This window comes from Podarcis pityusensis, assembly GCF_964106645.2.
Source record: "Podarcis pityusensis genome assembly, chromosome: 11".
Classification (NCBI taxonomy): domain Eukaryota; kingdom Metazoa; phylum Chordata; class Lepidosauria; order Squamata; family Lacertidae; genus Podarcis; species Podarcis pityusensis.
In genome coordinates, this window is record NC_138036.1 from 10,993,739 (window position 1) to 11,013,893 (window position 20,155).

The following is a 20,155-nucleotide window of genomic DNA, read 5'->3' on the forward strand; positions in this document are numbered from 1 at the left end:
TGAAAGAGTCTCCTGCTACTATTTTCTGCAGATGCAATAGAGGCGGTGAAGAAAGTCTTCTTCGCCGTTGCTATCGCCACTTGGTAGGCTCGACGTTGAGCTCTAACCTGTGTCCGGTCAGATTCGGAGTGAGTTTTCTGCCACCGACGCTCTAGCCGTCTCAGCGATTGTTTCATCGCCCTCAGCTCCGAAGAAAACCATGGGGCTGTCCGGGCTCCATGCAATCGGAGAGAGCGCTTCGGAGCCAGACAGTCGATAGCCCTGGTTAACTCCGCATTCCAGCGGGCCACCAGGGAATCAGCTGAAAGGCCATCAACATGGGCTAAAGCATCCCCTACCACTCTCTGGAAACCATTTGGATCCATTAAGTGGCGGGGGTGGACCATCCGAATTGGTCCCACCTCCCTGCAGAGGAGAAGGGTCGCGGAGAAGTCCAGGTTAATTACATGATGTTTTATTTTAAAGAGAATGAAATGGCTGGATGGGAGAGAAATCATATTAAGAGAGAAGCAAGAGACCTGCTTCACCTGTCACATTAAGCAAAATTATAGCTTTTTGGAACCATGCAAATGCGCTGGCTCTGGGAGAAAAGCTGGCACCCACTTAGTTCCTTCCCAGTCCTTTTGGCATGGCACTGTGGGACAGGCAGCTAAGCCAAGGTTTGACCTGACATGCGGCTGAGACCACGGTTAATCTCTCTCCTTAACCACAATCTGCAGCTAGGGACAAACAGTTCATGAGGGGGGTTAGGACCCTCTACTCCCCTCGCAGAGCTACAAGCTACAATTCTCAGAGCAGTTTAGCAATCAATGCCTTTCCCCAGTTGATTCTGGAAACCGTAGCTCTCTGAAGGGAACACAGGTGGCCTAAATCTTATCAGCACCCTTAAACTACAGATCCTAGGCTTTGGGGGGGCGGCGAGAAAGCCATGACTTGAAAGTCCATGATACTGTTTTAAATGTCTATTTACAGTAAACAGATAAGGACACTGGCACGATTATTTTAATAATCTGTGGTTTCGTAAGATTGTATATTTAAAGTAGATGACTAAAAGAATAAGTCATGTTCATTTAGAATATGCAGGAAATGTAAAAAATAAATTTAAGGAACCTCAAAAAGAGGAAGGAAGTCGAGTTTTGAAATGTTAGAATGACTAAACCTATTGAAATGTATATAACTGAAAATCATAAATATAAAATAAAATAAAATAAGATATTGTTTTAAATATCTAGTGTAGATCACTCTGATCTAGACTGGATTTGTGGCACTGAGGCATGAGTACAGTTGACCCCTTTCTCTATGCCGTTTCCCCAAATGGGGTCACTTCGAAAGCACATCAAAATGTTTCCACGTTGAGGGAGCGAGAAACAGGGCGCAGTGCTGCTAAATGATTCCAAAGGATAAATTCCTAGATTTCTTCTGTGAGCAGCTGCCCTCCATTGCCACTCAAGAAGAGATTAGTTGGGGCTTCAAACATAACTCAGAAATTGCACCTGCAAACATCGAGCTAGACCCTTCTGATGTCTTTGGCTCCGCCTCCTCTTATATTCTTTATGGGGGGTACTTTCAATGGAGTTGGTCTGCACGCACTCCTCCCTAGAGATACATTAAAGATGCACACCTTCACTTCTGGTTCTTAGCGACGTATTGCCAGAACGCAGGACAAGGAACCTTAGAAAAATCAGTAAGTGTGACACACAGCCAGCATTTCTGGTGAAAATGGAACATCACCGTTACCCGTTGATTCTGTACGAAAGACTAATATTTATCTGTGGGCGAGTCTAGCACTTAATAATAATAATAATAATTTATTATTTATACCCCACCCATCTGGCTGGGTTTCCCCAGCCACTCTGGGCGGCTTCCAACCGAATATTAAAAACAATACAGCATCAAACATTCAAAACTTCCCTAAACAGGGCCGCCTTCAGTTGTCTTTTAAAAGTAAAATACAGTGGTACCTTGGGTTACAGATGCTTCAGGTTACAGACTCTGCTAACCCAGAAATAGTACCTCGGGTTAAGAACTTTGCTTCAGGATGAGAACAGAAATTGCATGGTGGTGGCAGCAGGAAGCCCCATTACCTAAAGTGGTACCTCAGGTAAAGAACAGTTTCAGGTTAAGAACGGACCTCCAAATTAAGTTCTTAACCTGATGTACCACTGTAGTTGTTTATTGCCTTGACATCTGCTGGGAGGGCGTTCCACAGGGCAGGTGCCACTACCGAAAAGGCCCTCTGCCTGGTTCCTTGTAACCTCACTTCTCGCAGGGAGGGAACTGCAAAAAGGCCCTCGGAGCTGGACCTCAGTGTCCGGGCAGAATGATGGGATGGAGACGCTCCTTCAGGTATAGTGGACCAAGGCTGTTTAGGGCTTTCAAGGTCAGCACCAACACTTTGAATTGTGCTTGGAAACGTACTGGGAGCCAATGAAGATCTTTCAGGACCTCAGCACTTGACACCCCTGGAATGTCAAAGTGTCAACAAGTACTGTATTGCAATTCTTACAGCAGAAAAAGATGCGAGATGGGTCTTATCTCTATAACTTGTATCTCTATTGCATTCTGTCATTAAATCTATGGTTGCTAGGATTTTAAGGTTAGAGTAGCCAGTGGATAGAGGGACCTCACTCTGAAACCCATAGATTTACCATGTAGAAGATGAACAGCAAAGGTTATTTGTGATGGCTTTTGACTCATTATGTATATAGTCTCCATTGCTGCTATAATAATTGGGAATTAATTCAGGTCTTTTCAACAGTCGCAATGTGCAACCCTCTCCCGCACCTCCAAACTCCCCTAAGAACAAATAAATAGGCGCAGAGGTCGAAGCAGGGGCAGAAAACGGGCTGGAGACATCAGTGACACGTTCCAGATTCTTGATGCGATAGAAATAATAGCAAGCCTATACAAATGAAAACGCCATTCACACGGATATCCCTTATTTTCCGAGGTGCAGTTTACTGAACCTTAGTTCCCGAGGCTCTGCAACGGTCTCCTATTTATAAGATAATTCCAACGCAAATGAAAAGCAAAACTAATAGAAAAGCAACGTTGCGCAGCCAAGTATTCCTACTTAAAAAAATTAAAATACTAAAATGGATTAAAATCGCCTCGACTTTCTAAGGCTTGTTTTTCGCAGACGCCGCTGGGTCGCTAAACGGCCGAGTTCTCCAACAAAGCATGCAAATGACTAAAGGCGGGCATAAAACGCCCTGGTTGAAGCCGATTTAAATAATAACCGTTTTCCTTTTATGTGGCAGAGCACCTGTGAAGCTGGATTGCTGTTTAAATTAAAAAAGAAAAATACACACCCCAACCAGAACCGTGTGCGACTCTACACTTCTTATCTCTATGCAATGCGTCGCTCCACCGTAAGCTTCCTTAATGTGTCGCTCTAGCCTTACTTGTTTCCTTAAGCTCTATGGCGGAAAAAAAGCCCCCCCCCCGTTCGCTAGCGACACCTGCCCGCGAGACTTTACTTGTTCTCGCGAGAGGCGTGGTGCGTCCAGCTGATTGCGCGGGCGGTTTGAATCCAGAGAGCCTCTAGCGGCGCTGCGGGAAGGAGGGTCCTTGTCTTTGCTGCGGGCCTGGATATGGAGGGCAAGGAGGAGGCACTCCTGGAGCTCAGTGACGGTGAGGCAGCGGCTTAATGCGGGCAAAGGGGCCGGAGCTCAGTGGTAGGGCTGCTTTGCGTGCAGGGTAGTCTTAGGTTCGAGCCCCAGAACCTTCAGGTAGGGCGGGGAGAATACATGGGTCCTTCCCGGAGGCCTGTTGCAAATGAACACATGCTTTACTTTATTTTGGATTGTTGTTGTTTAGTCGTTTCCGACTCTTTGTGACCCCATGGACCAGAGCACACCAGGCCCTCCTGTCTTCCACTGCCTCCCGCAGTTTGGTCAAACTCATGCTGGTAGCTTCGAGAACACTGTCCAACCATCTTGTCCTCTGCCATCCCCTTCTCCTTGTGCCCTCCATCTTTCCCAACATCAGGGTCCTTTCCAGGGAGTCTTCTCTTCTCATGAGGTGGCCAAAGTATTGGAGCCTCAGCTTCACGATCTGTCCTTCCAGTGAGCACTCAGAGCTGACTTCCTTAAGAATGGAGACGTTTGATCTTCTTGCAGTCCATGGGACTCTCAAGAGTCTCCTCCAGCACCATAATTCAAAAGCATCGATTCCTAGGCGATCAGCTTCTTTATGGTCCAGCTCTCACTTCCATACATCACTACTGGGAAAACCATAGCTATTACTATACGGACCTTTGTTGGCAAGGTGATGTACAATACAATAATCTTTATTGTCATTGTCCCATACAGAACAACAAAATTGAAAAAATCTACATCAGACATTCAAAAACCAACAAGCCAGCTATCCCAGGCTGGTTAGCCCCCTAAAAACTCTGATACCCCATAATTAAATACAGTATGCTCACATAAGGACTACCTTACACTGCGTTTAAAACCAAAATCACATTTGGATAGAAACTGTTTCTCAGGCGGCTAGTCCTAGCCTTTATAACCCTGTACCTTCTTCCAGAAGGCAGAAGCTGAAAGAGATCATTTCCAGGGTCCGCACTATCCTGCATTATCTCTGCAGCTTTCTTATGGCACCTGGAAGCATAGATTTGATCCAAGGTGGGATAAAAAATTATCCAGCGCTTGTTTGGAAACAACAACAACCCACCCCTCAAAATCGATTGCAAAAAAACAAAATCAAGACAAATTCACAGCATGCAGGAGCTAAATCGCTCAACTTTTCTAAGCACCTGGGTTAGGCCTGTCTGAACAGGAATGTTCTTGGCAGGCGCCGAAAAGGGTATGACAAAGGATCATCATCTGCTTAGTCCTATAATAGACAGTACTAGTAACACTATTAAAAAAGATGAGAGCAGCAGGTCTCTCCCGCCACCCCTGCTAGCCAAGAAGACCTGGGAAGGCTGAATAGCTTCACCAAGAACGTGATCAGAATAAGTTACCTTATGCCAAGTCAATCCATCTAGCTCATATAGCCCACACTGGTTGGCAGCCCCCTTTGGGTTTTCAGTCAGGGAGCTTTTCCCAGTTCTTGCCAAGGGATGCCAGAGGTTCAGTTTGGGAACCTTTTGCATGCAAGGCATAGTGCCCTAACCACTGAGCCCAAATAATGGTACAGTGGTACTTCGGGTTAAGAACTTAATTCGTTCTGGAGGTCTGTTCTTAACATGAAACTGTTCTTAACCTGAGGTACCACTTTAGCTAATGGGGCCTCCTGCTGCCGCCGCACGATTTCTGTTCTCATCCTGAAGCAAAGTTCTTAACCTGAGGTACTATTTCTGTGTTATCGGAGTCTGTAACCTGAAGCGTCTGTAATCCAAGGTACCACTGTATTATAATGCTTTAATTTAGGGAATGCAGTCAAGTTGTTTCTGATAACATGCTGATTTGCTTTAATGTGTACCTTACAAGAAAGGTAGAGGGAGAATTGTCCTGCCTCCCCCCCCCAATAAAAACTGCTAGCTGTTGTGGCCTTTAGAATTAACTATTACTCTTTTTTTTGTTTGTTTCAGAAAAATATAATTTGACTTCAGATTTTAACGACTTGTGTTCTCACATGAACACAAAGATTTCAAATATCAAAAAGTCACTTCAGCTGAGAAAAATAGGTAAGGCGGTTTAATGTTTCCTGGGCATAGGGGTTGACGGGCTGAGTTTGTGAGATGGATTCAGCAAAAGATGTATGAAAGTTTGAGATGCACGTGAGAGACATACTAACCCTCCTGAGCTGGACCAAGTCTCTTTCAAGCCTGGCATCCTCTAGGTTGGAACAATTGTTGTTTTTTGTATAAACACATGGAATGTGGTTTGCCAATTACATGGCTACGAAGTGAGCAGGGATGTTTCATGCCTGCATAATTTTGAGAACATTTCCCAAAGTCAGTTTTTCGTCTGTGGTTGTTTCCTATTACTCTGCGCAGGAGTTCTCACCGATCCAACTGTTTGGTTTTACAAGCATGTTTTCTGTGTCCTATGCTCTTTCTTAGCAAGATACAAAAGGAAGAAAAACATGCAGCTGTGTCTCAAAGCCTTTAACAATAGAGGTTGTGCCCTTGATCGCTGCTGTGCCTGCCCCTCTCCTGTGCTGCTGGAGTGCACATTTAGCCAGGCAATTTGTGGCTTTTTGGGGTCGCCGTCGTCTTTTTTTTTTAAGAAGGAGGAAAAAAGAACTGTGTTGCTGGGTGCCATCTCCTCCACAGCAAGGCTGTCCTCCACTTCATTTTGTAGGATGTTTGTTGTAGCCATAAGGTTGCATACCAGTTTGATGCTTTCAGCAGAAAGGATATATATAAACAGGGTTTCTACTAGGATTTGGAGCAGCTTTGGAATTTGAAGGCTCTGTGCAGACATCCGCAAGACATCTGGTTGGCCACTGGAACAGATGAGGCCTCTGACCTGATTCAGAAGGGCTCTCCTTAGGTGTTTATGGCTATTCTGAACTGACCTCCTATTGGTAGGCCATATGCCCACTTAAATATTTGCTAAACTTTGAATAAGTTGTTAATTACTTAATTGTTAGCTTTATGCTGTAGGGATTTTTTTATTTTGTTGTGGTTGTTTAACCGGTGTCGTGTTTACGCTATTTCTTTTTTGTGAACCACTTCGAGCACAATGTTTGTAAGGAAAATGCTGTATATAAGCGGATTAAACTGATAAGAAGAAGCAACTTATAGATGTATTTGCCAGAGGCTGAAGTGAGGTTGGGGTACTCTTGGGAATCATAGCATTGTAGAGTTGGAGGGGGGGGGGGTCATCCGGTCTAACCCCCCTGCAAGGCAGAAATCTCAGCTAAAGTATCCATGACAGATGACCTTCCAACCTCTGCTTAAAAACCTCCAAGGAAGGGGAGTCCACAACCTCCTGAGAGAAGGGTAGTTGTCGTGGTATGTAATTTTAGGAGATGACAGAGCAGGAACGAAGGGTGTTTCTGGTGGTGACAAGTGGAAAGAGAAGTATGTATTTAACCTACAATGAATTTTCCTGTGGGAACTTCCTCTCTTTCCATGTCAGTGACTTGCCTTGCTTATTTGTCAGACCAGGAACCATCTTTGAAGACGGTGCTTAGCAAGATAATTCATGAGGTATCGCTTTTAAACAACATCCTCAATAAACTGGAGACAGAAGTCAACCATCAGGAGAACCAGCAGAGTCAACTCAAGGTAATCAATGCTTGAAGGGGACTTTTGTTTAAATGGGGGTATCTCTCTAGCGCTGTAAATGAGGATCCGCTGGTGCTTATTTGAGATGTTTCCATGCTTGTGTAAATTAGTTTGCATACACAAGGTGGGAAAACTTGTCATACACACCCACCCACCTACACACACACAATATTTCTGTTTTACAATTTAAAATACTCATTTAAACATCCATAAAATATCAAAGACTTCCCTTCTTCTTTTTCCATGGTTCATTTTGCATATCTTAAATCCCTGCATACTTTACATAAACTAAACCATTCAGTTTTTCATTATTACATCCATCACTGTTGAATTTATCTTAACACTGCCAATGTTTTCAAGTGTACACAATCCCCCCCATATATTCAATAAACATTTTTCAATCTTCTCTAAATGTATGTTCTTCTTGTTCTCTTATTCTGACACTGACAAACTGGAACGTGTCCAGAGGAGGGCAACCAAAATGGTCAAAGGCCTGGAAACGATGCCTTATGAGGAACGGCTAAGGGAGCTGGGCATGTTTAGCCTGGAGAAGAGGAGGTTAAGGGGTGATATGATAGCCATGTTCAAATATATAAAAGGATGTCACATAGAGGAGGGAGAAAGGTTGTTTTCTGCTTCTCCAGAGAAGCGGACACGGAGCAATGGATCCAAACTACAAGAAAGAAGATTCCACCTAAACATTAGGAAGAACTTCCTGACAGTAAGAGCTGTTTGACAGTGGAATTTGCTGCCAAGGAGTGTGGTGGAGTCTCCTTCTTTGGAGGTCTTTAAGCAGAGGCTTGACAATCATATGTCAGGAGTGCTCTGATGGTGTTTCCTGCTTGGCAGGGGGTTGGACTCGAGGGCCCTTGTGGTCTATTCCAACTCTATGATTCTGTGATTCTATGAAATAACCTTTTCCCCACACATGGGAGTTTCAGTCTGAATTATATCCAACAAGGTGGGGAAACCTGTTGAGCTTTGGGAGGGGAGTACGTAAGGTGTGAGGAAGAGCATACAAGGACTTGGTGAACAGGGCTGAGGAGCTGGCTCTTTGAAGGCCCTGGGCACCTGTGAAGAGCAAAAGGCCCCCTTCCTGAAACACAGTAGCCTCAGGGTCATGGCTCATGGCAGAGGTTCAATTCCTGGTGCCTCCAGGTCGGCCTATGATATGTTCCCTGCTTGTAATCTTGGAGAGCCGCTGTCAGTCACTGCAGACCAGGGGTGGGGTGACCATTTTGGCCTGGAGGACCATATCTTTTTCTGGCTGCACCTCTACAGGCAAACTTTGGCAGGTGGCTGGGCCAGCCCACCTGTCAAAATCTGTTGCACAAAGCTTCCCAAGCAGAGCCAGTGTGGTGTAGTGGTTAAGAGCAGTAGTCTCGTAATCTGGTGAACCGGGTTCGATTCCCCACTCCTCCACATGCAGCTGCTGGGTGACCTTGGACTAGTCACACTTCTTTGAAGTCTCTCAGCCCCACTCACCTCACAGAGTGTTTGTTGTGGGGGAGGAAGGGAAAGGAGAATGTTAGCCGCTTTGAGACTCCTTAAAGGGAGTGAAAGGCGGGATATCAAATCCAAACTCTTCTTCTTCATCTAACAGCTGGTTTGTTGTGGGTGCTTGGGAACCACCGCACACAGGGCTTTGCTGCTCCCATAGTGCCAAGTGGTTTGCACCGAAACTGCTGCCCAAAAATGAGGGTTTTCTCCTTCATTTTAGCAGCGGTTTCAATGCAAGCCGCTTGGTGCAACTGAAGCAAGGCATGCTTCCACTCCACCCACTGAACTGATTAGCATCTTATTCTACCAGGGAGGCAGGGGATTGTTCGTAAAATGCTGGTGCCTGTTCATTTATTATTATATTTTTATTTTATAACCTGCCCTTCACCTTGAAATCCCAGGGTGGCTTACAGCAATTTAAAACGTTACTTAAAATTCTAGCATCCATTTTTCATTTCCTTCATAGCCCATCAGATACGATCAACTTAAATGATCTGATAGGCACTTGCCCTGCAAAGAGATGCTGTTGTGTGCTGTCAGTTGTGTTTTCTCTTTGTCTAAGATAAACACGCTTTCTTCACATTTGTTTAAAAATTAAACTGGGGAGGGGGAGGCTGCCCCAGCTAACTGGAAACAGGCACTGGAAAAACGAGCTGTGGTTCACAGGAGATTTAAACGACCAAGTGGCCCATGGATGGCTTTCCAATTTTATTTATTTTTTAGTAAGTGGGTAGTTTCATTTTTTTGTTTTTAAAAGCAGATAGTATTCTCTGTTAATGCGTGCAGCCAACAAAGCCGTTTCTAGGTCTGCATCTGTAGTCTTTAAAACGTTCCTGTGCCAAAGGATGTGCCCAGAAAGCTTTATGACTCTGAAGCGTGGTGCTTTGAACATTAAATATTATTGAGGTAATTTAGGATCTTTTTATCAAATTAGGCCTACCTAATGGTGCACTGAGCACCGTGATGTGAGGGCCAGATATGGCCCTCCACATCCCTTGAAACTCCCCCTCACAGGCTCTGAATTGTACCCCAGGTCCTTTTCCCTGGCTGGAATTCTTGCTTGCCTGGGTGGCGGATAGAGGAGCACGTAGAAACTAGGCTTAAAAGGTAAAATTTGCATGTGTGGCTCCGCCCGCATTTTCCTCTGGCTCCGCCCACTGCTGGCACATGGCCCTCGGAAGGTTGCCCTGATAGGAATGTGGCCCCCCAGGCTGAAAACAGTTTCCCACCTTCAGGTAAAGCTTTCCTCTTTTAGCGCTGGGTACATCAACCCTATGCGTGGGTTGATACATGCAAGCACAGCAGGCAGAAATGATATGAGGATTTATCTTCCCTTGTACGAGCTTTCTTTAGAAAGCTTGCTTTTGAATTTGAGGCTGCAAAAAGAGCTAATCAGAGAGAGAATCCACTCCAGAGCCACTCAAAAGGCATATGGGAATCATTCAGAGTCTTTCACTTGCGGCGTGGTTAAATTAATTTAAAGCACGAGTCGCAAGGATATTTCACTAAACTTGGCCTTAGCCCTCCACAAGATCGCGTTTCCGAACTGTGCCGTTGGAATACTGATAATCGCGGAAGATTCTTGGTGTTCTCTCAAATCTGAGGCGGTGCATATGAAAGCAGAATACCTCAGGGGACAGCGAACCCTAGATTTTGTATCGCCTGCTGTATAAGGATCCGAGAAAGGGGATTTCTCATGAGACTGTGTTTAGACATTTTTCCAGGATGACAGATCCTGACAGGATTATTTGCTGCTCAGTGTTGATGCAGTGGTAACCGAAAAGATAGATGTTTGCGAAATCTGTTGCCACGTTGAGGTGTTCCCTTGGAGGGGGGGGGGTTGCTTGAAAGATGCAAAGTTGTTCAATCTGTGGTCCAGCTCGTGTTATACATCTTTTGTATAAAGCCTCACAGGGATTTCATTTCCCCTCTTTGTTTAATGACCTGTATTGTTGTTGTTGTTTAGTCATTTAGTCGTGTCTGACTCTTCGTGACCCCTTGGACCAGAGCGCGCTAGGCACTCCTGTCTTCCACTGCCTCCCGCAGTTTGGTCAAACTCATGCTGGTAGCTTGAGAACACTGTCCAGCCATCTCGTCCTCTGCCGTCCCCTTCTCCTTGTGCCCTCCATCTTTCCCAACATCAGGGTCTTTTCCAGGGAGTCTTCTCTTCTCATGAGGTGGCCAAAGTATTGGAGCCTCAACTTCAGGATCTGTCCTTCCAGTGAGCACTCAGGGCTGATTTCCTTAAGAATGGATAGGTTTGTTCTTCTTGCAGTCCATGGAACTCTCAAGTGTCTCCTCTAGCACCATAATTCAAAAGCAATGACCTGTATTACCATATTCATTAAAGCTGCGTGACCAGCCTGATATTTTACAAATAAGTTTTAATAACATGCAAAAATATTTAAATCATTAAAAATAATGAGAACCCTAGTACAGTGGTCTCTCGAGTTGCGAACGTGATCCATGCAAGATGCACGTTCGCAACCTGCATCTGTGCACGCACGGGTTACAATTTGGCGCTTATGCGCAAAGCACGATTTAGCGCTTCTGTGCATGTGCGACCGCCGAAACCTGGAAGTAACCCGTTCCGGTACTTCCAGGTTTCGGCGGTCCGCAACCCAAAAAAACGCAACCTGAAGCATCTGTAACCCGAGGTATGACTGTAATTGAGGCTCATGAGGGGTCAGGGTTCCCTTTTCATAAAAGCAAAAAACAAACAAATCTGTTCCTCTTGACATCCATCAAACTCCAGGAGCTCCAGGAAACAATTGAGAGGTACTACAGTGAAGCTCAGCATCTTGAGGAAAACATGCCTATTCACCTGCCCAGAGGAATCCCAAGCAGGTAGGTTTCCTGCCCCCAAGGCAGGTTTTGCAGTTCTTTAAGCAGAGGCCATCAATACTTTGGGATTCAGCCGTGTGCTCTTCCAGCGATGCTCAGAATTAATGGTCGAAGCAGACATTTTATGAGATACTTGACAGCAGCCCCCAAAGCAGTTAGAAACAGGAAAAGAAAAATCCTCCATCGCTCAGAGACTAGTTAAGGATTTAGGATGTAACATACATATATGATTAAAATCACAAATTTAGTTAGAGAAGGTAGATGAGGGCAGAACAGCTTTGTTGAAAAGCAGCCTCTCTGTTTTTGTTACATACCGAATAAGTTCTGGGGTAAAATACAGTTTATTGGAGATTTTGTGAAACTGAAGAGATTATAACCCATCTGAAAAACTATTGATGTGTTCAGAAATAAAGTATGATATCAAAATGATGTTCCTATTGGTTGAACTGGTTTTTAATGTGACTTCATGTATTAGTAGTAAAAAGGATTGCAAGATGAATTGCTTCTTACTTTTGCAAATTTTAATATACCCAAACCATCCTAGAGTGTATCTTAGACCTAGGCATGAGAACATGACTTTTCTTCATTCATACAATTTGTGCAGTTCTTTGGCTTCAAAATAGAAATTCTCGAGATGAACACCTGAGGGTAGGGTTTATTATGTTAGGGCATGGACTCAAAGATGCGCAGCCAACTCCCGCAGCCAAGCTGGTGCCAAACGCATTGCTCTGCTTTCCTTTGGACCACACCAGTGAGGCTGGTCTTGCCATCTGGGCAGCCCAGGACCTCCCTATGCACTGCTCTCTGCAGCCACAGCAGACGCTGCGATTCTGTGGGCTTGACTTCACCCACGGAGGTGCACACCATTGTCTTTTGAGACAGATGGATGCCACCCAGCTAGCCACATCTGCAAGGCACCCTGATCTAAACCACGGTTAAGCATCAAATCTTGCTGAGCTAACCATGGTTAAGGGAGGTTTTCCCAGCGCTCTGCCAGGTGCCGCTACGTACCCTCTGAACTCGGTTTGGCAGCCAAAAAACATTATTTTGTTGTGGCATCAGAATCAGATGGGTGCTATCCCTGGTTCAGCTTTCTGTTGTTCATTTTAGTGTTTTCTTAGGCCACTGGCACTTTATTCTGTATTTCCCCCTCCCCATCTCTCTCTCAAAAAAATCACGTCTTGAACAGCTCTGCCATGAAAAATTGGCAGGAGGAAAGGAAGCAGCACATTTTGTTGTATCTGCCGCCTCCGTCAGGGTAGATGAACTATAACTTATCTGAAGTGGCAAAGAGAGGGAACTTGTCAAGGGTGCTTGTAGCTTCCTGCGTGATAAGCTTTCCGCTGTTGGCTCTGCCTCCCACTTCCTCTGTAGCACCCAGGGCATCACGGTGAAGGATGAAGCACAGTGCAAAGATGCTGAGGCTGCCGGTGGGAAGAAGCCAGCGAAAGAGCCCAGATGCATCAAACAAGCAGCCTTGTTAACAGAAGAGGAGTTTGAAAGCATTCCTGCGTAAGTAAGCAGTCCCCACCCTTAACCGGACAAAAGAGTAGCCAAGTTTTACCTGCATTTACCTGTCAGAGAAAAAGGGACGTGGGTGGCGCTGTGGTCTAAACCACAGGTCGGCGGTTCGAATCCCCGCAAAAGGGTCAGCTCCCATTGCTGGTCCCTGCTCCTGCCAACCTAGCAGTTTGAAAGCACGTCAAAGTGCAAGTAGATAAATAGGTACCGCTCCAGCGGGAAGGTAAACGGCGTTTCTGTGCGCTGCTCTGGTTTGCCAGAAGCGGCTTAGTCATGCTGGCCACATGACCCGGAAGCTGTACGCCGGTTCCCTTGGCCAATAAAGCAAGATGAGCGCCGCAACCCCAGAGTCGGCCACGACTTGACCTAACGGTCAGGGGTCCCTTTACCTTTTTTACCTGCCAGAGAGTAGCGGTTGCCAACCTTTTCAGGCCTGTGGGCACATTTGGGTTTCTGAAGGAGCACCCCATCTGCTGGTCATCCCCCCCCCGCCCCCTGTCCCTTGGATCTGTCCATCTCCCAAGAGACAGAAAGTCTGTGCCCACTGATGTTGCTTTCCCATGGGATCTGGGTAAAGCACTGAGCATCACTCTTCCAACGTCTTCCTTTAGCACTACAGGGGAGAAAATCTTAACTACCCTTGCCTCCTCAGGACAAAGGGAGCAGTGATCCATAAGTGGATTACAAGTGTGTGTAAAAAAAATAATTTAAAAAAATTCGGAAAATCACAAATTCGTTGCATATATGTATGGTGCTGATATCACCAGTGTCGCAGGTTTGATCCCTGTATGGCATAGCTGCATATTCCTGCTTTGCAGGGGGTTTGGACTGGGTGGATCTACAATTTTATGACTATATGCAACGTAATCGGCAGCTGAACTCCTTTCTGTTTGGCTTTCTGTCTGGTGGCTCTTGGTTTTGTAACCTGAGCAGATGCTTCTCACAAAAGCGGTCCTAATTTATTCCGCATCTTCTTTGGCGTAATACCGGGCTGAATGAAAAGTTAATGCAGTCGAGCTCCGGGGTCCTCTGTGTAATGAACAAATTGCACGGCGGCGTCTGACTCATCAGGACGAGGCAATTAATGAGACAGAATTAATCACGGCTCCCGTTTCAGAAAGCGCTGCTCCTTCTGCCTCCCCCCCCAACCCCACTGCCCTCTTCTCTTTTCATTTAGCAGGAATCATCCTCGTTTCTTCTGGTGCAGCCAAGTCAAGGACAGTGGAGCGTTAGATGCCTTCATGTCTCCCACGATTGCCGTTGCAATTTGCCGTGGCACATTCCAGGCTCCCTGGCATTCCCTTCCCTCCATTTCTGTCTGTCTTTGGGGGGTGGGGTTCAGGTAGCCCCCCATCACTGCACATTCAAAGAACACATGAGGGGGGGTTGAAAGGCCGCTTGAGCCCACCACTGTTGACATCCTCTCACCATTTATGGGTATGAGAAGTGGATCTGCAGACTTATGTATTATTGGATTCCTTACCCATGCTTTACCATGTGCTCCCAGGGCAGCTTACAACAATATAAAAAAGACAGTATTAAAACCAATTAAATACAATTACAATCTGAAAAATTAGGGAGGGTTTGTGTGTGTGTGTGTATCTATATTGTCCTTGTTGATGGTATGTTGTCATCTGGCTGTCTCGGGAGATAATGGAAGAGTGTGCCTTTGGGGGTGAAGTCAACCTGGAGAGTTACAGCGCCTGCTGTGGCTGTAGAGACCAATATAGGAGAGACATGTTTTGTTGCAGCTGGGGCAGGTGAAGGCTTCCAGTTTTGCTGCTGAAGGTGCGCATGGAGTTTCTTCTTTCTGTACTCTTACCGGCGGTCATTCTTCCACTGTTCACTGCTGTGGATGCATGACCTGGGTAAAAGCGTAAGATTGGCACAGCCCCTCCATTGGATGATTTTTTAAAAGTTATTTTTATCTACCTATTTATTTAAATTTCTATATAGCCCTTTATTCAAGGATCACAGGGCGGTGTATAAAAAACAAAAGAATGCACACATAGTAACAAATGAAAACAATACACCCCCCCCCCCAATTTAAAAGGCCATAGATGTTTAATTAGCCAAAGGCCTGGGAGAATAGGAGTGTTTTTGTCTAAAGATATGTAATGAAGGCGCCAGGCAAGCCTCACTAGGGAGAGCATTTCACAAGCAAGGAGGCAACCCAGAAAAGCCCCGTTCCCGTGTCACCACCTCCCAGATCTCACCTGGAGAAGGCACACGAAGAAGGGCCTTGGTTGATGCTAGTAGGGTCCAGCTCAGTTTATATGGGGAGAGGCGGTCCTCGAGGTATTGCAGTCCTGAGCCGCTTAAGGCTTTGTAGGTCAAAACCAGCACTTTGAACTGGGCCCGGAAACTAATTGGCAGCCAGTGCAATTGGCGTTTTATGCTGAAACCATCTTGCCTCGGTAAGCAACCTGGCTGCTGAATTCTGCACCTGCTGAAGTTTCCAAACCATCTTCAGAGGCAGCCCATGTATAATGTGTTGCAGTAATCTAACCTTGGCTTACCCCTATGGAGTAACATTTCTATGGCCCTTCTTGAAGTTAGCCGTGTTCAGACTGCCTTCTAAGCCCAGGGGTGCACGGAAGCCTCAGTGACAATTCACTGTTTTGAGGAGAAGTGAACAACTGAGCCAAGGTGTCCTATTTGTGTATGTTTCTTTGGGGCGAGGGATGGGGGAGATTGGTCTTGAAGAACGATTTGTTTTCCCTACACAAAGGCCAAAATTGGGAAGAACCCCCTTTCTGCCGCCCAAAATTTTCTCACCCTCTTCATATTTCTAATGTGGGGTCTCCTTGCTTCCAAGAGAGAGAATCTGCGTTTGTTCTTAAGTTGTATGACTTTCTCTTTTGAGATTTGAAGTAAATCTCGCTCTCTCCTGTGTACAATTCCCTGGAGAGCAATATCGCGTTTACAGGACTCTGTTAAAACTTGGACCTTATTAGCTATTTAACACACATCCATTTTTACTGTCCTTATTATGTGTTAGACATCCATGTTTCTAGCCAGAATCAAGAGCTTAATATACCCTGCTAAACTGCACAGAATATATCACCTCCCTCTTAAAGTTTTTAGCACCTGCTTTTTCAATAATCTTTATTTTTCATCTTCTCCCACTTCTTTTAGCCTGAGTACATGTGTGCTTTCCCTTCCTTGCCGTAGGCATGTCTTGGTCTCTCGCGTTCTCATATATCAACTCACAAGTTTTTGCCCTCTGCGTGGGTGGGTGGAGCTTTTCTCATCTATTAGCTTGCTGTCCTTATACTTTAGCGATGCTTGAAATGTGAGGTTCCCTCGTCTTGAGTTTTCTCCAGGCAACTGCCAGCCAATCTCCTTTTGATTAAGTGCCAGAGCTGGGAAAGGAGAACATGGGAAAGGGAGAGCAAAATAATATGGAAATCTGATTTAATATACTTTGCACGTGACTTGATTCTATGGGAGACAGGAATGGACTTTCTGGTTCCTAGGGCAAGCTGCTTTCTGTGTTACTGTGCCTTTGCCTATAGATGGACGCACGCGCACCTGTGTATGCAACTTGGACACCTGTTTTCGGGGGTCTTGAGCATGGGGCAAGTCACACTTAGACCAGTGACCAGTCAAGAGATCAAGGCCCCGTCTGCACTATCCCTTTAGAAGCAGTGTCATACCACTTCAAACACTATTAAAAGGGTAAAGGGTCCCCTGACCATTAGGTCCAGTCGTGACCGACTCTGGGGTTGCGGCGCTCATCTCGCTTTACTGGCCAAGGGAGCCAGTGTACAGCTTCCGGGTCATGTGGCCAGCATGAATAAGCCGCTTCTGGCGAAGCAGAGCAGCGCACGGAAATGCCGTTTACCTTCCCGCCGGAGTGGTACCTATTTATCTACTTGCACTTTGACGTCCTTTCGAACTGCTAGGTTGGCAGGAGCAGGGACCAAGCAATGGGAGCTCACTCCGTCGCGGGGATTTGAACTGCCAACCTTCTGATCGGCAAGTCCTAGGCTCTGTGGTTTAACCCACAGCGCCACCCGTGTCCCTTCAAACACTATTGGCTTCCCTCAAAGAATCTTGGGGACTGTATTTTTTTAAATGTGCTGAGAGCTCGGCTTCCAGGACCTCCAGGTAGGTTTGGGAGAGACCCCTGCCCCAAACCCTGGAGATCTGCTGCCAATCAGTGTAGACAGAACTAGGCTAGGTGGACCCATTCGTCTCACTTGGGCAGCTTCCAGCGTTCCTGAAACTGAATCACACACAGAGACTTAACCTTGGAAATGCTTGTAGGATCAGCTGCCTTGGGGAGGGGTGTACCTGGAAGAAGAGGGGGAAAGTACCCAGGTGTGGGGCAGATCTAAGCTCATGCATACTTCTTGGGTGAAAGCTTTTCTACTGAAGGTGTGTGGTCTGCTAATACAGAGCTGTGTGCACATATCTTTTGGAGGGTCTTAGAGGGGGTCTAACAATGACCATAGAGTTTTAAGCAATGTTTCCCCCCCCCCTTCAGCATGCTAAAATATTACTAAATGCTGCTTCAGGCAGAGGCGCAACCTTCCCTTTGCCACTGATCCAGGTGAAGCATCCTTGCAGCTTCACACCTGACCATTGCTGCAGGTGTGCGTGCTTGCATTTTTGATAACGCGGGTTTCGTACTCGAACGTGTGATCTCCCGTTACGAATTTGCCCCGAGAAAGGTGGGGGCTCTGCAAGTTTGGGCATAATTCTGCATGTTTCGTGATGTGCCGGGTAAGGGGAACCTGTTTCCTTCCTTCCCCACAGGTACATGCGAGGCCGCCTGACGTACAACCAAGTCAATGCAGTCCTTCAGGAAATCAACAAGGCCGTGGTTAGCAAGTACAAGATCATGCACCAGTCCCCTAAAACAATGTCCGGCGCTGTGAGGAACCTCTTCTTCAGATTCAAGGAAGAAGAAACGAAGAATACAAAAGGTAGCTTTCACTCCTGAGTACGTGTTTGAACCATAGGTTCAATCCCTGGCCTCCAGGTAGGTCTGGGAAAAGGACTCTTGCCTGAAACCCTCAAGAGCTGCTGCCAGTCAGTGTAGAGGTGGGCTGACAGGCCAATCTTGGCTCATTGGGGGCCTGTAAGACCATTTCTTCCCTAAACCACACCCTCCTGTTGATCAAGTGATGGGTGACATCAGCAATGGAATGGGGTTCATTCCTGCCAGATACTGCTTTGCCAGCAAGCTGCCTGTGATAACTGCTGGTGAAGCAAACCCAGGATTGCACCCTTCGCTCATCAGCTAGTGAGTGGAGCGTTCAGTCCCGCTGCCACCTGTCAGTCAACCTGATGTCATGTCAGATGATTGACAGCTGGGTGGGCCCATCCTGCTTGTATGCATAAAGGTAAAGGGACCCCTGACCGTTGGGTCCAGTCGTGGCCAACTCTGGGGTTGTGGTGCTCATCTCGCTTTACTGGCCAAGGGAGCCGACGTACAGCTTCTGGGTCATGTGGCCAGCATGACTAAGTCGCTTCTGGCGAACCAGAGCAGCGCACGGAAACGCCGTTTACCTTCCTGCCGGAGTGGTACCTATTTATCTACTTGCACTTTGACGTGCTTTCGAACTGCTAGGTTGGCAGGAGCGGGGACTGAGCAATGGGAGCTCACCCCATTGCGGGGATTCGAACTGCCGACCTTCTGATCGGCAAGCCCTAGGCTCTGTGGTTTAACCCACAGCGCCACCTGCGTTGCATACTTGTATGCGTATTGGGGGCCAAATATCTATCGCTGGTAGTTCTTCCTCACCCCTTCCAAATTGAATGTTTGTTTTTAATTTTTGTAAACTGCTCTGAGATTCATTTGGATTGGCAAGGGGTATAAAATAAACTCGCACCTTGGAAGTTGGATGGAATCCGTTCCAGAAGTTCGTTCGACTTCCAAAATGGTCGAAAACCAAAGTTCGGCTTCTGATTGGCTGCAGGAAGCTCCATCAGCCAATCGGAAGCTGCGGAAGCAACCATCGGACGTTCGGCTTCCAAAAATAGTTCGTAAACCGGAACAGTGACTTCCGGGTTTGCAATGTTCGGGAACTAAGCTGTTTGACTTCCAAAGTACGACTGTACATATTTAAAATATTTCTTACTCGCCCTCCATCTCTGGGTGGGGACGACTGTACTTTTTTTTTTAAAAAAAAGTAAAACCAATCCAAGGAAAAGTGGGACTGGAATTAAACGAAGGGTAAAGTACTCTGTACCAGGATGAAACACGAATTGTGTCTCTGCAGGCCAGTTCTTCATTGTGGAGGCCGATGTGGAAGAATTTACACAGCTCAAGGCAGACAAGCGTTTCCACAGCATCCTGACCATTTTGCGACATTGCCAGAGACTGCGAGAGATCCGTGGCTCGCGCCTGGTCCGTTACGCCATCTGCTGAGGTGCTGTCAGGGTGTTTGAGGCTTGTGGTGGGAGGTTCCCCTCGCCCCACTCCTCAGGACTGTGCCGCAAAACAGAATCCTTCCTTCGTTTAGAGTTTTACATGGCAAGGCTGTTTCTTTACTCCTCTTTCTTCCTACCCTCATTCATTATTGTTGGAGAAGGTGGGTTTCGTTTGCATCCGTAAAATACAGTATCTGTAATTTTCATCTTTTCTGCAAAGGTATGAAGCTATACATCCCGCAAGTGCAATTCCCACCCATCCGGCTTTGGGGTTTCTACCTGTTGAGCTTGATCTGCATTTTATAGCAAAGCAGAGGGCGAATGGGTTGAACCAAGAACTGCCTCTAAACCATTGTTCAAAGCTTGAGATTTGGAATTGCTGAAATGCCAATAAAGAGTTGAAAGCACCGGGTGAGTCGGAATCCTTGCTACCTTTCTTCGTCTTTGGGATGCTTCCTCAATTAAAAAGGTAAAGGGACCTCTGACCATTAGGTCCAGTCGTGGCCGACTCTGGGGTTGCAGCGCTCTTCTCGCTTTATTGGCCGAGTGAGCCGGCGTACAGCTTCCGGGTCATGTGGCCAGCATGACTAAGCCGCTTCTGGCGAACCAGAGCAGCACACGGAAACGCCGTTTACCTTCCCGCCACAGTGGTACCTATTTATCTACTTGCACTTTGATGTGCTTTTGAACTGCTAGGTTGGCAGGAGCAGGGACCGA

At 46.4% G+C, this 20,155-nt stretch overlaps 1 protein-coding gene and 1 long non-coding RNA gene across 3 annotated transcripts in view; both read left to right on the plus strand.

The window, feature by feature from the left end:
- LOC308458791 overlaps positions 1-1,225 on the plus strand; it is a 59,771-nt gene extending 58,546 nt beyond the window's left edge. Inside the window, exon 2 of the long non-coding RNA XR_013977666.1 lies at positions 515-1,225. This is a non-coding gene — a long non-coding RNA (uncharacterized lncRNA). The remainder of the gene's footprint in view (positions 1-514) is intronic.
- A 2,269-nt stretch (positions 1,226-3,494) lies between these two features.
- SKA1 (spindle and kinetochore associated complex subunit 1) lies at positions 3,495-19,845 on the plus strand. Of its 2 annotated transcripts, none has more exons than XM_080973675.1 (7): positions 3,495-3,633; positions 5,543-5,638; positions 7,065-7,189; positions 11,445-11,536; positions 12,908-13,045; positions 17,819-17,988; positions 19,288-19,845. In XM_080973675.1, the coding sequence occupies exons 1-7, from the start codon at positions 3,594-3,596 to the stop codon at positions 19,434-19,436; spliced, it is 810 nt and encodes a 269-aa protein (XP_080829801.1). In that variant the 5' UTR covers positions 3,495-3,593; the 3' UTR covers positions 19,437-19,845. The 2 variants fall into 2 exon arrangements, with proteins under 2 accessions (XP_080829801.1, XP_080829802.1); XM_080973676.1 differs by having other exon boundaries at positions 3,595-3,731.
- Positions 19,846-20,155: the final 310 nt, after the last annotated feature.